General features: G+C 33.1%; 1 protein-coding gene across 4 annotated transcripts; it reads right to left on the bottom strand.

Moving 5' to 3' along the window:
- Window positions 1–1,149: 1,149 nt before the first annotated feature.
- Window positions 1,150–13,973, bottom strand: LOC114417861. Of its 4 annotated transcripts, XM_028382883.1 has the most exons (11): window positions 13,005–13,965; window positions 12,630–12,705; window positions 12,363–12,498; window positions 12,135–12,239; window positions 4,463–4,543; window positions 3,325–3,414; window positions 3,152–3,217; window positions 2,108–2,164; window positions 1,642–1,719; window positions 1,519–1,566; window positions 1,150–1,411 (listed from the first exon to the last, which is right to left on the bottom strand). In XM_028382883.1, the coding sequence occupies exons 1-11, from the start codon at window positions 13,894–13,896 to the stop codon at window positions 1,340–1,342; spliced, it is 1,701 nt and encodes a 566-aa protein (XP_028238684.1). In that variant the 5' UTR covers window positions 13,897–13,965; the 3' UTR covers window positions 1,150–1,339. The 4 variants fall into 4 exon arrangements, with proteins under 4 accessions (XP_028238684.1, XP_028238685.1, XP_028238688.1 ...); XM_028382884.1 differs by lacking the exon at window positions 4,463–4,543; XM_028382887.1 differs by lacking the exons at window positions 1,150–1,411; window positions 1,519–1,566 and having other exon boundaries at window positions 1,658–1,719; window positions 2,108–2,160; window positions 13,005–13,972.
- Window positions 13,974–18,298: the final 4,325 nt, after the last annotated feature.

Raw genomic sequence — 18,298 nt, 5'->3', positions numbered from 1 at the left:
AATTATTTTAGTAGCAATAAAAATATATTAAAAACATAAAGATTAGATCACAATTTTAGTCTTTCTTTGATTCCTTATGTGCCATTTCGGTCTTCTTATTTTTTTTTTTTCAATTTTATAAAACAAAATATAATTATATTATTAAAAATATTTATAAATTTTCATTAAAAAGTTTGCAATAAAAATTATGTATATATGTATGTTTAATATGGCTAAAGAACAATGCTATTTGGTACGGGATAATTGTTACGCACAAAAGTACGAATGGTGGGAATAACTGACAATACGCGGTGAGATCCTTATAAAATTATATTTTCACGCAAAAATATAAAATATCCTGCTTCTACAATTTCGACCAGTAAAATTTCAACCAGTAATATTTATTCGTCAAATTTTCACCAAAAGTTGTTTGTACTAACAACATTTTCCTTGATTAAATTACAATATTAATCCTCCTTAAATATATGATCCGCAATTTTGATTCATTTTTTTTACGATTTTAGTTTCTACATGTTAAAAATTCATGATTTTAGTCCATTCTTCAATTTTGTATACATTTATTTCTTTAATTTTTGATATTTTTATTAATTAAATTATTTATCAATGATATCTCAAATGAATCTTAGGTCTACAGTTTATTTAGAAAAAAACAAAAAGAAAAAATATTTATATTTTTAATATATTTTTATCGTTACTATACTATTTTTTCATTAATTAAATTGAATATTTTAAATATTATTTACATTTATTTTTTATAATTTTGTAAAAATGTCAGTGCAATTACAAGATACTTATTATTTTCTTTAAAAACTTATTTCAATAGAATAGATTAAATTAATTTTTAATCATTTTATCCATTTGAAAGTTTTTAACACGTTTCATATATGTTTTTAAAAGAAAACATCCATGTGTTAATCTCAAACATTCACACACGAGACAGTGAGACACATCCAATGGTCCAAAAACTCCAAATAGTGCTGCAGAGGCCCTTGGCTGCAGAGGATCCGGACTCCTAAAATGACATCAGTATATTTATAGCAACCAAAATCGAATGTACGCTATTGTTTCATTATACAAGGTGAGATGTATATATCCATATCATTTATTGCATAATGCATTTAAACTATTGAAATCTATATTTTTGTATAATTTGAATTTTCAAAGGAAGAATTTATAAATATATTAATTTCTCAAGTAGTAAATTGTTCTACACAAGAATATATATACAGGAAAAATAGTTACATGAATCACTTTGGCAGTCGTGTAGAAGTAGAAGGCCGTAGGAAGCAAATTTATGAAATCTTACTTCTGGGAAGTATTTTGTCTCAACAAGGGATGATCAGGTATTCTTCTCTAAGACAGAGAGTGCTGGTGTCAAGTAGTTATTTGCTTTGTCGGGCAAGTGTGCAACCTAAGCAGACACAAAAATAACCAGTTTCCATAAATGCAGACTAGATCATAAGATTTTCATCCTATTTTTTTACTTTAAAAAACTAGGATCAATCATTGTTCACATACCAGCTCATAAAGCTCCCTTCCATCCTCAGCAATATACTCGTAACATACCTACAGACAAGGGTGAAGAGGTTTAGTTTTGTTTGAATCAAGGTTCAATCTTATAACCAAACAGGGTTTACTCACATCAAAGCTTTTGTTCCTTGCAGTTGTATCATGTAGTGCCTTCACACATATATCAGCTACATCAGCACAGCTGATGCCCTAAAACACAAGTATAACAACTAGCATTATTAAGATCGTTATTTCTATAAAGGTTCACGTCTTTCCGGGTATTTGAAATACTTAAGTAAAACAAATAAAAAATGGAAGAAAAAAAACAAAAAATAAAAAATGGGAAGGCTTCCATAATGATAATACAAAAGAGAATTTCTTGTTACCCTCTCTAACACTCCCCTCATGAGCTCTCTTCTTATTGGGTGAAATTCACATGGGTCTCACTAAATGTCTCATTTCCTATTATTTGGTGGATCCTATTTTCAAACTGACGAGATCCACATGAATTTCAACTAATAAGAAAGAGAGTATGTTGGAAAGAGAGTATTAGAAAGTGTGTTGTTAACCCTCCTTTGGTACATAAATAGAGACTAACCTGAGATATTCTGTTTCCTTGATCAAATATTAGAGCACGCTGCCCTCCAGGTTCTTCCTGTCAGAAAAACTGCAAGTTAGTTGACAAGAAAAGAACACCAAATTATATTTCTACAGACAGAATGAAAAGGACAAAAAGCTACTATATTACATTCAGCTAATTGGAGGCTCTAATAATTTACTCTAATAGAAAGTTATACTGGAATGTAGCAGTCTAAATATTTCTGTAATGAACCTTCCGTTTCTGAACTTCAACGCAAGCTTCAATTTTATATATATTATATATATAAAGCCTAAAAATGACCCTGACATTGATTAGATATAGTAGAAATGAATAACAACATACACTAGCATGCTGCAATGCGGCTCTTGAAAATGACCCAACCACTGTGAATTTAGTAACCATTTAAAGCCAGGGGACCGCAATGATGTTAATTTCAGTGTTTTAGAACAAATTAGAGTGGATAAAGCTGTTATGATGGGAAAAAAATTGTCAATTATTGATCACAATCTGTTACATAGATATAGTGACAATTGAGAAACTGGCCTCTGTGCAGGACAGCATGGGAAGCCTTTGGTCATGAACATTTGTCAAGCCAGAGAATATGTTTCAGGGTCTGCATTAAATATGTAGGATGCTTGTTAAAGCACCCATTGATGGGATATATATAAATAAGATGGAATTGTTGATGTACTTGTGAAATCCAATGATGAATAGACATGTGTACATGCATATATGTTGTTGACCCAATAATATCTGAAAAGGATTCATATCATGATAATTATGTTGATAATAGCATGAGAATGTGAATATTATAGCAGTTATGGATACAATGTAAGCCATAGAGGCTTCTGTCATCAATGATGTTGACACGCCAATTTGCCTCCCTAAGACATTTTTTGGTCCACTGCAAGTTTCAAGCAATCACGCATTCTCATTTCACTTTTTTTTTAGGCTCCCTAGTATCCAGATGTCACAGAAATGCTTATTTCTGCAACTAAATCAACCACATGTTCTACCTACGAGCAGCAATAGAAACTTTACCTGCAATGGACCAGGACGAACTATTGTGTATCCAAGGCCAGATCTTCTTAGAGAATCTTCACCAGCCTGGAGAATTCAACATTGACATGATCAGACATGACCCCGAAAATAAAAGGGAACAAAAGTCGTAACTTTCAACTAAGTAAAAGACAAAACAAATAAATGAAACTAACCCTCTTGGCTTTAAGAACCTGCTCCCGCCTGGAAGGCTCAATTCCTAGTCCAGAACATGAAACTAATACAAAATCGGTTTCTTGCCCAGTCTGCAGTATATTCACATGCAGAATTTACGTTAGGGGACAAAGTATCAATAACATTACTGAAGAACATAAATCATCTAGATGCCTTGTTAAGCAGTCTTTTATGTTTCTTTTTTCACATTGTTGGCACCAAGCAGAATAAGATATGCAAAAAAGCAATGAAAGAATGTATGCCGTACAAGTATTATTCACACAGTCCAGTGACAATACACGAGACAATAGCATTTTTGGAATAAGTAGTTCGAATAACATAGATGATAATATATGGCTGGTATATTTAACTAAAAAGGCTTTTAAATGGGTTGAGTTATAGGCCTTTAATGGGCGGCCTGACCTATTTTCACCCTATGTGAGAGAAAGAGAGAGAGGTGGAGAGAAATATTAATAAAGGGGAAAAGAGTAAATTCCAAAGAACATTATGCAATTTAATGTTAGAAGTAGGGTGCAAGAACAATTGATGAGTCTTCATCCAAAAGCTTAAGCTATTAGGCTAAGAGCCTAAGACATATAAATGGCTTGTATATTATATTCCAACATATTTGCTTGTGTACGAACCCTTTGGACTTGAAGGGCAGATAATGCATAGCACCGCTTATACCTAGCAAAGGTGGGATCTTGACACACCCCATTATGCCCAAAATTGGACTTTTGGAATGTAAAGTTTCCATGAATGGACATTTGTGGGTATCTCAACAAAAATACTTCAAAGAACTCTAATAAAATAGTCATAGTTTGTAAAAGATATCCACATTTACAAGAATAACCACATCTTGAAAAAAATAGAAAAATAAAGATTCTAATAAAATAAACAAATGTCATCCTTTATAGTCCATACTCCATACTCCATACTATTGATGGAATCCTAGAACTTTATTATCTCCAGTAGAAGAAAAAAGGGAAAAACTATTTTATCCTCGTTCATCTCACAACTTACATTGTCATTATCAATTGAACTATTGATTTACAATACATAAACAGTGAACATTAGACAAGCGTATAAAAACATTGTAGCTTATGCCACAATTAAAAGAAAATACATTGAAGCACTTACAGGCAAGACTTTAATATATTCCAATATAAGCTTAAAGCTTCTTAAATCCTGTTTCATTGTTGCATTTCCTTCAACAGGCCTCTGAAACAAGAATGAATAGAGGATCAGCACACCGCAATTATACACTGTTTAAAAATAAAACACGAGTTCGTATAGGGGAAAATAGTGGAGAAAAATATTTTTAAAAAGTAAGGAAATCGGGGACCTTTGTAAATTCTTGCACGTGTTTAGAAGTTCATATGGTATTTAACAGGAAAGGGAGACAATAGTAATTAAAAATATGTACAAGATAATAGGATAATGACCTCAATTTTGGAAGGTTGGTAAGCAGGAAGCTGTTACCGAGCTTCCAGTAAAATGGGTCTACCTTAGGAAGTGTGGAAATTTGTGTTCAGTTAAATGTCTTAGGAAATAGTAGTGTTGGAAACAAAAAATTGAATTAAATTGTCTTGGAACTTCTTGTTGGAAAATAAAACAAAAAATGAAGGAAAATAAATACGAAGAAGATGCACAGTCTTGAATTAAATAACAAAATAACAGTAGCAAAATAAATTTAATTGACAACACATGAATAATGGATTATAACATACAATAAGCACAAGGAAAAAATAAATTAGAGAAAGAAAGATATAGCCTGGGTTGAAGCGCGTAAACGCTATCCTTAGAGAGAAAACGCCCCACTGCACTGGTAGGAAAATTTGATTGCGCTCCTCTCCCAAGATACGACAACCCATTGGTTCCGATCGTGTGCAGCGAAAGGATCTCCGAACCTTATGAACACCAATGCTCTTACTCTCAAGAAATAAATTATTTTATAAGAGAAGAAATAGAAAATTTTGGGAGAAAAAGATGAGACTGTTGTTCTGTCATCTTTTTAGAAATAATGAAAGATAATATATAGGCACAGATCACCTTAAGCAACAAACAAAATATGACCGTTGGAAACTAACCTATAGTTGTCAAAACAAATCTAACAAACTAGTTTGACTCATTAAAACAAAATCTTAAGAAAATCTAAAATAAATATTTTATTTTATAAGATGGAATTAATATATATTTATAAATTTTAAATTAAAACACAAATATTTACCAACATTCCCCCACATAATTTAAAATTTTAAAATATATTTTCCGAAAGATAATTTGTATAAAAACATAAGAGAAAGAACATGTGATATTGTATTTCGGTATAAGGAACCTTCCGGGTTTGAACCTTATACCTAGTGTTTATGAACTTCCATCCGAGAAAAATGTAGTGACTTGATTGTCTTGAACTACATATTCTTTAACCGGACTTTAGTACACAACTCCTACAATATTGGTGTTCAATTAGGTTCTAATCAGTGATAGCGCGTTACACGGCCTTGAGCTTATATCTTGTTTCGTGAGTGTCCCTTAGAGATTAGCCCATATCTCACAGTGGCGGCCCCACCACCACACTCACTAGGTGAATCCTCAAAGAGTGGGTTGTGACCCCCACCCCTACAATAATTGTCATCGGATTCATTAAGAGGTATTTTGTTTTTTTACCAAAAATACACATATATAAATACCTCAACCTTAATATTGCCACAATTTATAATACACCTCGTCATAGGAATGAGAAACGGAACAGCTCCGTCCAATTTCATTTTGGTGTACTTTAGTCAACAAACAATTTCGTTGTTACCCGTTGAACTCTATTCATGGGATCACCAATCACACGGAGACGGGTGTCCATTGTTGTAACTAAATAATGGGTTTTAATCTCATTCCCCTCGACGACTCAAATACTTGTTGACATGTCAACCTTTTTGTAAGCGGATCCGCAATATTATTTTCTGACCTGACAAAGTCAAGAGAAATGACACCATGAGAAATCAAATTTCTAATAGACTTATGTCTCACTCTTAAGTGTCTTCTTTTTTCATTAAAATTTTGCTTGTCACTTTAGATATAGCAATTTGACTATAACAATGCATTGGAATTGGAGGTATACGCTTATTTAACAATGACAAATCACATAATACATTTTTAAGAAATTCAGCCTCACTAGTAGCAGTATTTAAAGCAATAATTTTTGCTTTCATGTGAAATAATAATTTGTCTAGTAGATTTTCATGATACTGCACATCCAGCTAAAGCAAAGACATAATCACTCGTCAATTTTATTTCATCAAAATCAGAACTTCAATCTTGTATCACTAAATTCCTCAATTACTTTCCAATCTACCAACTGCATGTGCAATATTAGACAGACCTAGAGAAATTTGTCAAATGCAACAAAGAACCGATACTTTGAGAATATTTATGTGAAGAAATTCCTTTATTCAAATTTTTCTTTAACTTCATGGATGAGTCATAAGGAGTAAAAGCATGTTTCGCATCAAAATAATTAAACTTCTTCAATAGTTTTTCAACATAATAAGATTGGGTAAAAGTCATGCCATCATTTTTCTTTATAAGCTTAATTCCCAAAATCACATCTACTTGACCAAGGTCTTTTATGTCAAAGTTTCTAAACAAGGACTTCACATAATTTATGAAATGCATATTACCACCAAATATCAATATGTCATCAAGATACAAACATAAAATGACACATCTATTATCATCAAATTGTTTCACATACACATAATTATCACTATCATTAATTTGAAAATCATACAAAAGAATAACTTAATCAAACTTTTGTGTCAATGCTTTGGAGCTTGTTTCAAACCATACAAAGATTTAACAATTTATTTTTCAAGAAAAAATATTTTCAAAGAAAGTCACATCTGTAGACTCCACAATAGTACCATTAGAAATTTCAGATACTTCTGAATTAATAACTAAGAATCTATAAGTAGTATTATGTAAAAAATATCCAACAAAATATAATTAATATTTTTTTTTTCAATTTTCCTTTTCTTATTAATAGGGATATTAACCTTTACTAAACACCCCCACACTTTAAGATATTTCAGATTTGATTCTCTTTTTCTCCATAGCTCATAAAGATTTTTTTTTTAATTTTTTTTATAAGGTACTCTATTAGGAATAGAACAAACAAAATATAAAGCTTCACCAAAGTGTTTATTTTATTGTTTTTATGTTTTATCAATGAGTTATAAATAAAGAGACAATCAGTCAATATGTAACAACAAAATACTTGCAGCAGTAATAATAACGTTAAACAATAAAAATTAAAAACCAAACAACAAATGTCCTGATTTTAAAGACTTGTGTTCACAGGATCATTTGACCAAGTAAAGGATAGTTTTCTAATCATATATGAATGAAATTAGAAGTATGCTTTTAGTTTTTCACATAAACTAATTCTAAAAGCATTTTCTCTTCAAAACCATCATTAATGAAGAAAATATATTTTAAATTTTAAATTATAAGAAAATATTTTTCAACAATCTCTCACTTATGTAAAATTTAAGGAAATGAAATACTATAGTAAAACATTTTTAATAAAGCATAATACATTGTGTCTTCATCCATTAATTTTTCAGACTTACTTAAAAGGAACTCAATCATATCCATTATAGATATTTTGATACAACATCATGTTACTGTAGAAAAGACTATGCAAGAAGAAAGTCTAAAACATTTTCTCTCTAAAACATTTTTCTCTCTAAGACTGTTGGAAAATAAAACAAAAAATGAAGGAAAATAAATACGAAGAAGATGCACAGTCTTGAATTAAATAACAAAATAACAGAAGCAAAATAAATTTAATTGACAACACATGAATAATGGATTATAACATACAATAAGCACAAGGAAAAAATAAATTAGAGAAAGAAAGATATAGCCTGGGTTGAAGCGCGTAAACGCTATCCTTAGAGAGAAAACGCCCCACTGCACTGGTAGGAAAATTTGATTGCGCTCCTCTCCCAAGATACGACAACCCGTTGGTTCCGATCGTGTGCAGCGAAAGGATCCCCGAACCTTATGAACACCAATGCTCTTACTCTCAAGAAATAAATTATTTTATAAGAGAAGAAATAAAAAATTTTGGGAGAAAAAGATGAGACTGTTGTTCTGTCATCTTTTTAGAAATAAGGAAAGATAATATATAGTCACAAATCACCTTAAGCAACAAACAAAATATGACCGTTGGAAACTAACCTATAGTTGTCAAAACAAATATAACAAACTAGTTTGACTCATTAAAACAAAATCTTAAGAAAATCTAAAATAAATATTTTATTTTATAAGATAGAATTAATATATATTTATAAATTTTAAATTAAAACACAAATATTTACCAACACTTCTCCCTCAGGAAATAGCTAGAATTAATACTGCACAGGAATTAGCTTAATTATCTATTGCACGGAGAACCTTACAAGTCGTATTTTTTCTGCATCTCTGTGCTCAAGTTCATGTAAGAAAATGCATTATGTGCTCTATTCCCTCTCCTTTAAACTCGAAACACTCCAAAGGTAGCTATTCCCTTTCTTGACCTCATCTCTTCCATTTCAAACTTTGATCACTGTTATCCACTTCTCTTCCCTTCAATGAGCTGGTGAGCTGATATTTGTTCTCTTCCCTATTCTGAACTCGCGTTTGAGTGTTGGTCTTGCTACATTTCTGAAACATGTGTTGTGGACTTGTACGTAAAGGCTTGTTGGTTATTGGTTGCAGTTCTGTAATCACGATCCATGGATGGAGGTTTTTTTTCTTCTAACATTTGTTTTCTGGTTTATGTTGCTGTTTGATATGCAGAGAAAATGTCTAGCGCTGGCGGAACCACTGGTAGTTATAGCGTAGCTGGTTCTATATCTAGGTAGTGCAGTTCCAAAGTGATCAAGAATGCTCTGGGAAGTAGAATTGACGTGGCAGGGAGGAACCATGGTGTTTCAAATGATGGTAATCCTAGAAAAATCAAGTAGAAGAAGTACTATGAAAGAGTCATTATCCGAGGGGTTGCACATTGAAACATCATTTGGCATGAATACAGAAGGATGTTTTAGCTTGCAAAGCTGTCAGTGATGAGGTGAGGAAGCGAATGTGGTAAACTTGACCCTGCAAGAAAGATTAATGAAAAAATTAAGGGAGATGAGGGAGGACCAAGGCCCAAAGAAAATGAGGAAGATGGTGAGAAAGGATACAAAGCAATAAGTGGGTGGGAGTCATGAAAATATTTTTAAGGGAAGAGGAGTGAGCACTCAATACACCATCAACAACATTTTCAATAATTTGAGGGAGGAAGCTAGTCAAGAAATTTCTTCATTACTTTAAAGCAGTGTTATTCCCTTCAATGTGACAAAGAGTGAAGAATTTGACAAGAAGTTTGAATTGGTTGCTCAACATGGATTAGGATTTAAGCCATCATCCTACATGGATTAGAGTAAAATAGTTTAAACAAAAAATAGATTTAACCAAGGAGGCATTGGAGGAGCATAAAGCTTGTTGAAAGAAAACCAAATGCTCCATATTACAAATGGATAGACAAACAAGAGGAGCCGGACCATACTTCCTGGTAAATAGCCCTAAGGGTTTTTTTTGAAAAATTTGTCGACGCATCACACATATCTAAGATATTTAAAATGTTGAATGAAGTTGTTGACTAAGTTAGTGAAAAAAATATTGTCCAAGTTATCACAGACAATGCAACAAATTATAAGGCTACTAGAGAAATGATGATGGAGAAAAGGAAGAGATTGCATATGACACCTTGTGCAGCTCATTGTATTGACTTAATGTTAGAAGAGCTTAAGAAGATTCCAATTCATAAAGAGACAGTAGAAAGGGAGAAATCAATTACAACCTATGTTTACTAAAGGACATCTCTCATTTCTTTATTGAGACACTTCACTAATGGAAATTTGGTTAGATTACCCATGACACACTTTACTAAATCTTACTTAACTTTGGGTTGCTCGAATGACAATATGGAAGCATTAATAAGTGTTAAGTATAAAACTAAACAACTCTATGTTTTAATGATAAAAAAAACGAGACATAATCATTGCATTAAAACTAACTTTTGCACATGTATGCAAATATCAGTAAAATTATGTATTTAATGCTGTACTATTTTAGGATAGTGAGTGGTTTATGGAACACACAGATTAGGTAGGAATCGGTCTTTATTTCTGTCTTTATTGGGGAGATTTATTTCCCTTTTGTACCTTAGACTTGGCTACAAAATCTGTATGGACAGAGAATAACAATCAATGAGAAATAATTCATCATATTTTGTCTTCTCCTTTAGTATTATTGGGCGTTTGACCAAGGAAACTGTCTCCTTACAATTGAGTGACTCAGTTAATCCATAACAACAAAGCATAATTCTTGTCCACAGGTGCAGCATTCCTAAATATATATAATCACCCTAAATATAAAATATAATCACCCTAATTTCCCTAACTGCCCTTTATTATATTAATAGCCCTAATGATACCCTGTCTATTATTTCTTTCTCCTAGTATACACCTTCCACTCCTTTTCCTAGGTTGGGTCTCTCTCATCTCGGCCAATTTCTCTAGTAATGCCTCCTCCCCAACTATAACCTTGTCCTCAGGGAAATAGTCCTGAATGACTTGTACATCTTCCATGCCGCCTCTTCCTCAGTTTTTCCTTGCCATTTAATTTAATTAGGACTTGAGGTATCTGCTCATCCTTCTGCATGACCACACTCTCAGCAAAAACCTTAGCTGGCAAGTAAATAATAGGATCTAGCTGTAACTCCTGCTGTAGTTCTGCCTCCACTAGATGTTGTTGACCCACAGCTCGCTTCAATTGCAACACAAGGAAGACAGGGTGAATTCAAGCATGTTTTGGCAATTGAAGTTGGAAAGCCACTACCTCAACCTTTATCAGCACCAAGTAGGGACCGTAATACCTAGCAGTCAGCTTAGGATGTAGGCACTTTGGCAGGCCAAACCAAATTGGTTGAACACAGAAGAGAGAACAATAATTGTATGGTAGCACGAAAGGGAAATTAGCGGGAAAAACTCAAGATAATAAGTATTATTGTGTGGCTGTCCAAGGAGATTGTCTCCTTACAACTCTAATCACCCTAATTTCCATAACTTCCCTTTATAATATTATAAATTAATAGCCCCAATAATATTATTAATTTTAATTTACATTTTTGTTTGCCCAATGTAGTCAACTTTTTGCATTTTAGTCTGTTAACTACTGTCCTATAGTTATTTAAGTCCAAAAGTCTTGGTTCATATAGCCTGGATGATTTAAAAAGGTTCAAATGGGAGAAATTTCAATAGTTTTTTAATAAATAGTTATTGATGTTTCTTATTCTTTCATAAAATAGATTTTTGACATCATGAAAATTTGTGTTCCATTATTAAATAATGAGCCCCTCCACTCACAATTCAGCCCTAAATCCTTTGGAATGTTATAATTCCTTATACAGTTTAGGCTTTCATTTTGGACACCAATAGTCAATAAAACTCCTGTTATACGAATTTGGAAACTGCGAGGACCTTTTATTGCATAGAAATGTTGCTACAGTTATTTCTCTAGATTTCTCTCGTGAGCATTGAATTTCTGCAATCTTGTGAGTTTTTTTCTTCTTCAGACCTATTTTGCAGATATTTGGAAAGGAAAGGAGGGTGAATTGTTGGGGAATTATATTGAAAAATGGAATTTATATTACTAAGACAAATGCAAGGTCCTAAAATACAAGCTAAGTTTAACAAAGAGAATTCAAAGCAATAAGGAAGTGAACCTGTCTTCTAGGCTCAAAGCGTATTTTCAAAGTATGTACAAGAAAAGGATCTAACACTGGATCATCTGGTTTCACTGGGCGGAATGATGAAAATGGTACTCTAACCTGTCATTGTAATCCAGACAGGAGATATGAAAGCTTCTCGTCAGTGCTAAGAAGGATGAAATTTCGAAGTAGGATAGTAAGAATGGAGAAACCATAATTCGTTTTAAGGAAAATGATTCTTACCCTACAAAATCCCACTTTTGTACTAATTCTTGCAAAATACAATCTACTCTGACTTGGATCTGCCGAAGGACCAGCTTCTAGAATTAATACATAAGACCTTCCATTGCCACCAACAGAAAGAACCAAACCCTCATACCTATCATTACAGATGAACTCATTATGCTTGAATGCATGATAGAATTTCCTATTTTCAGCAAAATACAATTATACAGAACAATTCCGGATGGCTATCTTATGTACAAAAGTCATCTATCTATTATTTCATACCTATCAAGAGTATAACCTAGTGGCAGAGAAAGCTTTTTTGATAGTTCCACATAGCCTCCTCTGTTGAAGACATACCCTGAAATGAATATGGAAATATAGGGGTAAAAGTGAATAAGCAGAGCCGCAAGGTTTTTAAAAAAAAGGGTCCGTGACCGTGATTTGGGCTGCAACATCAAGGTATTTTTAACTGTTTGTGACCACAATTGGGACTGCATCGACTGCATTTATCCGCGATATCAACAACCGCAATGCGGCCGCAACCGATACTGAAAACCTTGTGCAGAGGTGACCATTATTATAAGCAACAAATATTATGAAATTTGTTGGTATTTTTCATTAATATCATGCAGTCCAGTAGCAGATAAGATATAGTACCTGAGAAAACAGCATCTCCATTCTCATTGAACTCAAATTTAGCATCCATTCCTCCATCATATTTTGTGGCAACTACATCTTGGAAGTAAGTTCCTTGACGAACTTGCCATCCATTGAGTGAAGAAGCAGATTTGAATTTGGCAATCAAGAGCTTACTTTTGCTGCTTTTCCCAGCACGCGATTGGGCCAATTTATTATTGTGATCCTGAAAAGCTTTAGTTAGATTAGAAACTCCTCGATGATCAACCCTGAAGAGATCCCCAGTAATAGCAGAGCGAGCAGTGGCACAGTATATAATTTTGTTGCAACCTTCAACAGCAGCCTTGACAGTGGCGGGATCACCAACATCCCCAATGACTATCTCTACTGACCTTGGAAGGAGCTCTACAACCTCCTGATCTGCCCTCCTCACCAAAGCCTTGACAGCGTAGCCCCTGAGCATGAGCTTTCTCACGACGATGCGACCGATGCGGCTGGTGGCACCAACAACGAGTACAGTAGTGTTCTGAGCGCCAGGGATTGCGAACTCGCACATCGGACCTTCGCGGACCAGAAGGGCATCCAAAGCCTCCTGATCATCCGACCGGATAGTGCCAGAAATCTGACCCAATCCCGAGAACTTTCTCCAAACCTCATCAAATAACTGCCGCGACCTTCGACCCAGTCCCACAGGGTTCACGTCGTCAAGCCTAAGAGACACAGGTTGTTGTTGTTGTTGCTGTTGCTTTTCACCATCCTCCTTGGGAGGACGACCACCGCCACCAGCCCTCACCACCAACCGAGACTTCCGTTCATTCAAGTAAGGAATCGAACCTCGAACATCCGAGGAAAGTAGTATGCACTGTGTCTGTGAGTAAACACTGCTGTTAGCTGCTGTTGCGGCGTTCATCATTTAGCAGAGCAGCTATTACTGTTCATAAAACAAACTTGCATGTGCTTCCAGATACATATGAACCAGAAAATGTGAGTGGCCCTCCCTTCCGTCGGCTTCATACGTCAAGAAGCAGACACGTAGACCGGTAAACCACAAGGAATAATTTTCACCACATTTTGGATTACAATACAGCCAGGAAAATCGACAACTCAGTAGTGCTTCCACGTATGCAACTTACTCTTCTGTTCGGGCTGTATCGGATAAATTCTTCAACTGTTATAGTTGTATTTTTAAGATACTTATTAATAAAATAAATTAAAATTTAAGCTAACGAAATATTTATTATACAAATAATAAATTGTTGGAAATGTCTTTTTTTTATAGGCAAATATATTTGTATAATCTGAAAAGGGAGTATTACAACTGTTCTGTACATGATACTCATATACAATAAGAAAATCCAAAAACCGAACAATCTGTTAAAGCCCCTTTGTTTGCCATAACTGCATATTGCCCTAGCCAAATGGATATTACTCCAAAATGCAACATCTCGGGTTGACACACCTGGAAGAGAAGAATACCCCAGATTTGAGAATGAGAGAATCCCATGTTGAAAATATCTATTATCTTAGAAAATATAAAAGTATTTAATATTTTTTCAATATTTAAAACATTTATTAAAATGTATTTAACATTTTTTAACTGGTATTATTAATTATAAGCACACTCATTAGTAAGACCGTAAAACTTATTATAGATTTATAAAAATTCTAGGCTCAATTAATTTTTTTCTAATTTTTCTTTAATTTGCAATTATTTAAAGTTTACAAAATCTATTTAGTAGCCTCTCCTAAAAAGTATAAAGAACATTAACTTGCTTGGGACAAATTAAATTCAGGAAATAAACACTTTTTAAGAAAATAAATTCAAATCTAATTAGCAATTTAGCATAATAAATTGTTGCTGATATTAGCATCTCACTAGGAAAAGCAAGAAGAGTTAATAATAAAACAAACTAAAAATAAGTGGGGCTCGTTAGGGGTGCTTTTTAGTTGCAAGTTTCAAAAACTTTAAAAAACAACTTTAATTTCAAAAACATTTTTTAGAATTTATTTTTAATTTTTTCTTAAATTTTAATTTCAAGATAAATTCATTTTAAAAGTTTCAATCTTATTGAAACTTGTCTTCTCTGAGCCTCTTAGCAAGTTTTTATGTTTTTTTTTAAAAAAAATATGTTTTTCTTGGTGTACAAAAAAAGTACTAAAAATGTAAAAGAAAAAAGAATTTTAAATATTACGAGGATGAAATATATATATATATATATATATATATATTTTAAACTTCAGCTATATAGCGTTATCAAAAGTTGCAGATACACATATAAGCCGGGATGGGACCCCATGCAACTACTAGTCTACTACCGAAACCAGCATCTTGGTTTATACAAACCTCCAATTGCATACAAGGAGATACCAGTGCAGGCAAACCAGACCCATCCTGAACCAACACAAACCAAAAGTTCTAAACAAATTAAAACAATTCCCAACGCATGAACACGACAAGATACCCAAGCAGCTAAACTGCATAGAGCAAGTTCCATTAGCCACAGCTACCGCACGAAAGTGAAGAGCCATCTCACCAAAAAACATAAGCCAATCCCAATCTCTCAAATCACCCTATTCGGCTTTGAAACAATATACGCTCCAACATTACAAGACCATATTGCTCAAGTGAGACACAGAATTCACGGTCAAAAGCCTTCAGCCATGTCCACAAGTGAAAAAGTGTTCCTTCCATAATTGAAGTTGAGTCAAATGCTGGCCCCCCGAACATACATTTGTTCCTTTGATTCCAAATATTCCAGACCAAAGCCACCCAAGGTCTGTTTAGTATTTATAAAAGATCACTTCAATTTGCTTGTTGTATCTTAAGCTTGTTGGATGTCTAGAACAAATGACTAGATAGAAGCAATTTACAAACAGTGATTGAAATCTTTTGGAGATTATGAATGGAAACTTGACAGATGAAACCTTAGTCTATAATATTATTTGAAAATTTTCTATTAAGCAGATAAACAAAAAAGCGAAGAAACTATTCACACGAAAAATATACTTTAAAAGATTAATTAGAATAAAGATAATAGTAGTAAAACAGTAACAGGAATAAATAATTAGAGGTCAGATTAAAAAATAACAGACAACTGAAATTTAAATTAAATTTAGAAATCAAAACTATGCTTTTACCATTTAAATTCTTGACACGTGTCATTTAAATAACTTTAAATTTTAAATATATCATTAAGACATGTAATTTTTTTAGAATATGAATCCAATATTTAGACATTACAATAAGCACCTAAGTTAGAATTAGATAAAAGTCTTGCAGATGCGATCCTCTCCCGAGTTTAAGGTAATTTTTCGAAAATTTTCATCGAATTTGGTAATTTGCACTAATTTGTTGTTGTGATCGATCGGGAAAAGAATAAAAAACTTTTCGTTGTATGATGGCTAGAAGAGCTTTGTATCGTAGGTTTTTCTTATCAGGTCAAATTCTCGTTTGTCTGAATCTGGAAAGAATCATTGGTATCCTTGTATTTGTGCCTTCATGAGGCTGTATTGATATTGTATATTGCCCTGTACATCCCAAGTTTCATATTCATTGTTGAATAAGCAAGGAAAATCTCTATGATTCTCTGGTAGGAGTAGGAATTTCATAACATGGTAGTGATAATTTTGAGCCGAAAAATTGCTCGGACAAGTTATCATTTTGATGGAAATGTAATCCATTATTTATGCTTGTATTAGATTTATGGCTTCATTGGTTGAAGGGTTAAACCCTTCAAATCTGTCTGATGGAGGAATCAGGATTGATTCCAAACATCCATAGTTCAGAAGACTTTTTGTGAAAATTGTCAAATCCTCATATCCAAAGGACTTGAATTGGTTCAGGTCTAATTTGACTTTTCTGAAAAAAAAAACTTTATTTTGCAAGGACAATTAGTTTTGTCTTCACAAAAGGAGTTTTGTTGGTGCATCCAAATTTTTGGTTGAAATAAACATCCACACCTATGTAGAGACCCATAATCTGGGTTTGGTTGCCGTGTACCCTAAACAATAATTTTTGTATTTTCTTGAAGTTGTTTAGGTTCAAGTTATTTATTGGTCCAAGGACATTTGGCTGACTGAGTCCTTATAGGTTTTATGACAGGTTTTTGTTTGGTCAACATTTATGACAATAGTCATGGTTTCTAACTCAAGGGCCTTCTTGATTTTGTTGATATCTGTGGTATTTAATTCGAGGGCTTTTTCTACTTCTTCCCTTGAATAGAATCATTTGTAAATTGGGCTTTGAATATCCTATTTTGCCAGGCAAAGGTCTTTAAAATTGGTATAAACACCTTTATGGGGCCTTGATAACAAGACAAAAGTTGTATAACATTTCCCTAAGGAGAGGAACTCCTTGGTTATCTGTTATGCAGAAATTGTATAAGGCATAAATTATGCCTTTTTTTACTGAATAGACAAATTGCTCATTAATGTTTATGTGTTTTGGAATTCAAATGTTACCAATAAGGCAATTGAATTTGTCGTTGATAGCTTCTCTACCAAGGTAGTGAAACTCGTTTATAAGTACAGGCAATTCCTTATTGTCAAATTTCATTTTTTGTTTTATATTTTGGTAAGAGACCTTACAAGGTGTATCCCTGCAAAACGAGAAAGAATATCAGCAGCAACATTCTTAATTCCTTTTATGTGTTTAAAATTTATTTTTATTTCATCATGATAAACATACTCTTGGAATAAAGGCCATCTTTTATGAGGCTTTTTATCAGTATTTATTTGTTGGCTACCATAAGCCACTATTGGTTCACAATCGGTTCTTATAGTAATTTCGCTCTTATTAATCGAGAAGAGTTTAAATCCTTCTAAGGCATTTATTACGGCATTTACTTCGTAATCTATAGAGGTTGAGTATAGCTGTGGTTTTGTGTGATATTTTCATGAAGCATACCTACAGATTTCTTCATCATGAATTTTTTCATATTTATTTTTCTTTTTCTTTAGGATGGCTCTCTATCCTTGTTCACAGCCGTCACACTCTATGACCAAATAGTCAGAATCTAGTGGTAGAGATAGAAATGGTAAATCGTTAACCATTTTCTTAATTTTCTGAACTAATTTTATATCCTTTGTATTAAATTGTTTTCTTTGTCCAGTTAAAGAAGTTCTATTGTAAATAGGAGTTTTGTATTTCCCTAAGTCTTTAATAAAATTTCTTGCATAGTTAAGCAGGCCTAGAAAGGCTCTCAGGGTTTTTATATCTTCCATTTTATCTTGGAAATCAAGAATCCTTTGGAAGATATAGGGCTGAAGCCTGATTTTCCCGTTTCTTATCTATGTTCCTAGGAAAGAAATAGGAG

This window comes from Glycine soja, chromosome 7, assembly GCF_004193775.1.
Source record: "Glycine soja cultivar W05 chromosome 7, ASM419377v2, whole genome shotgun sequence".
Classification (NCBI taxonomy): Eukaryota; Viridiplantae; Streptophyta; class Magnoliopsida; order Fabales; family Fabaceae; genus Glycine; species Glycine soja.
The sequence above is the reverse complement of the archived record's forward strand: the minus strand, read 5'-3'. Positions and strand labels throughout refer to the sequence as shown.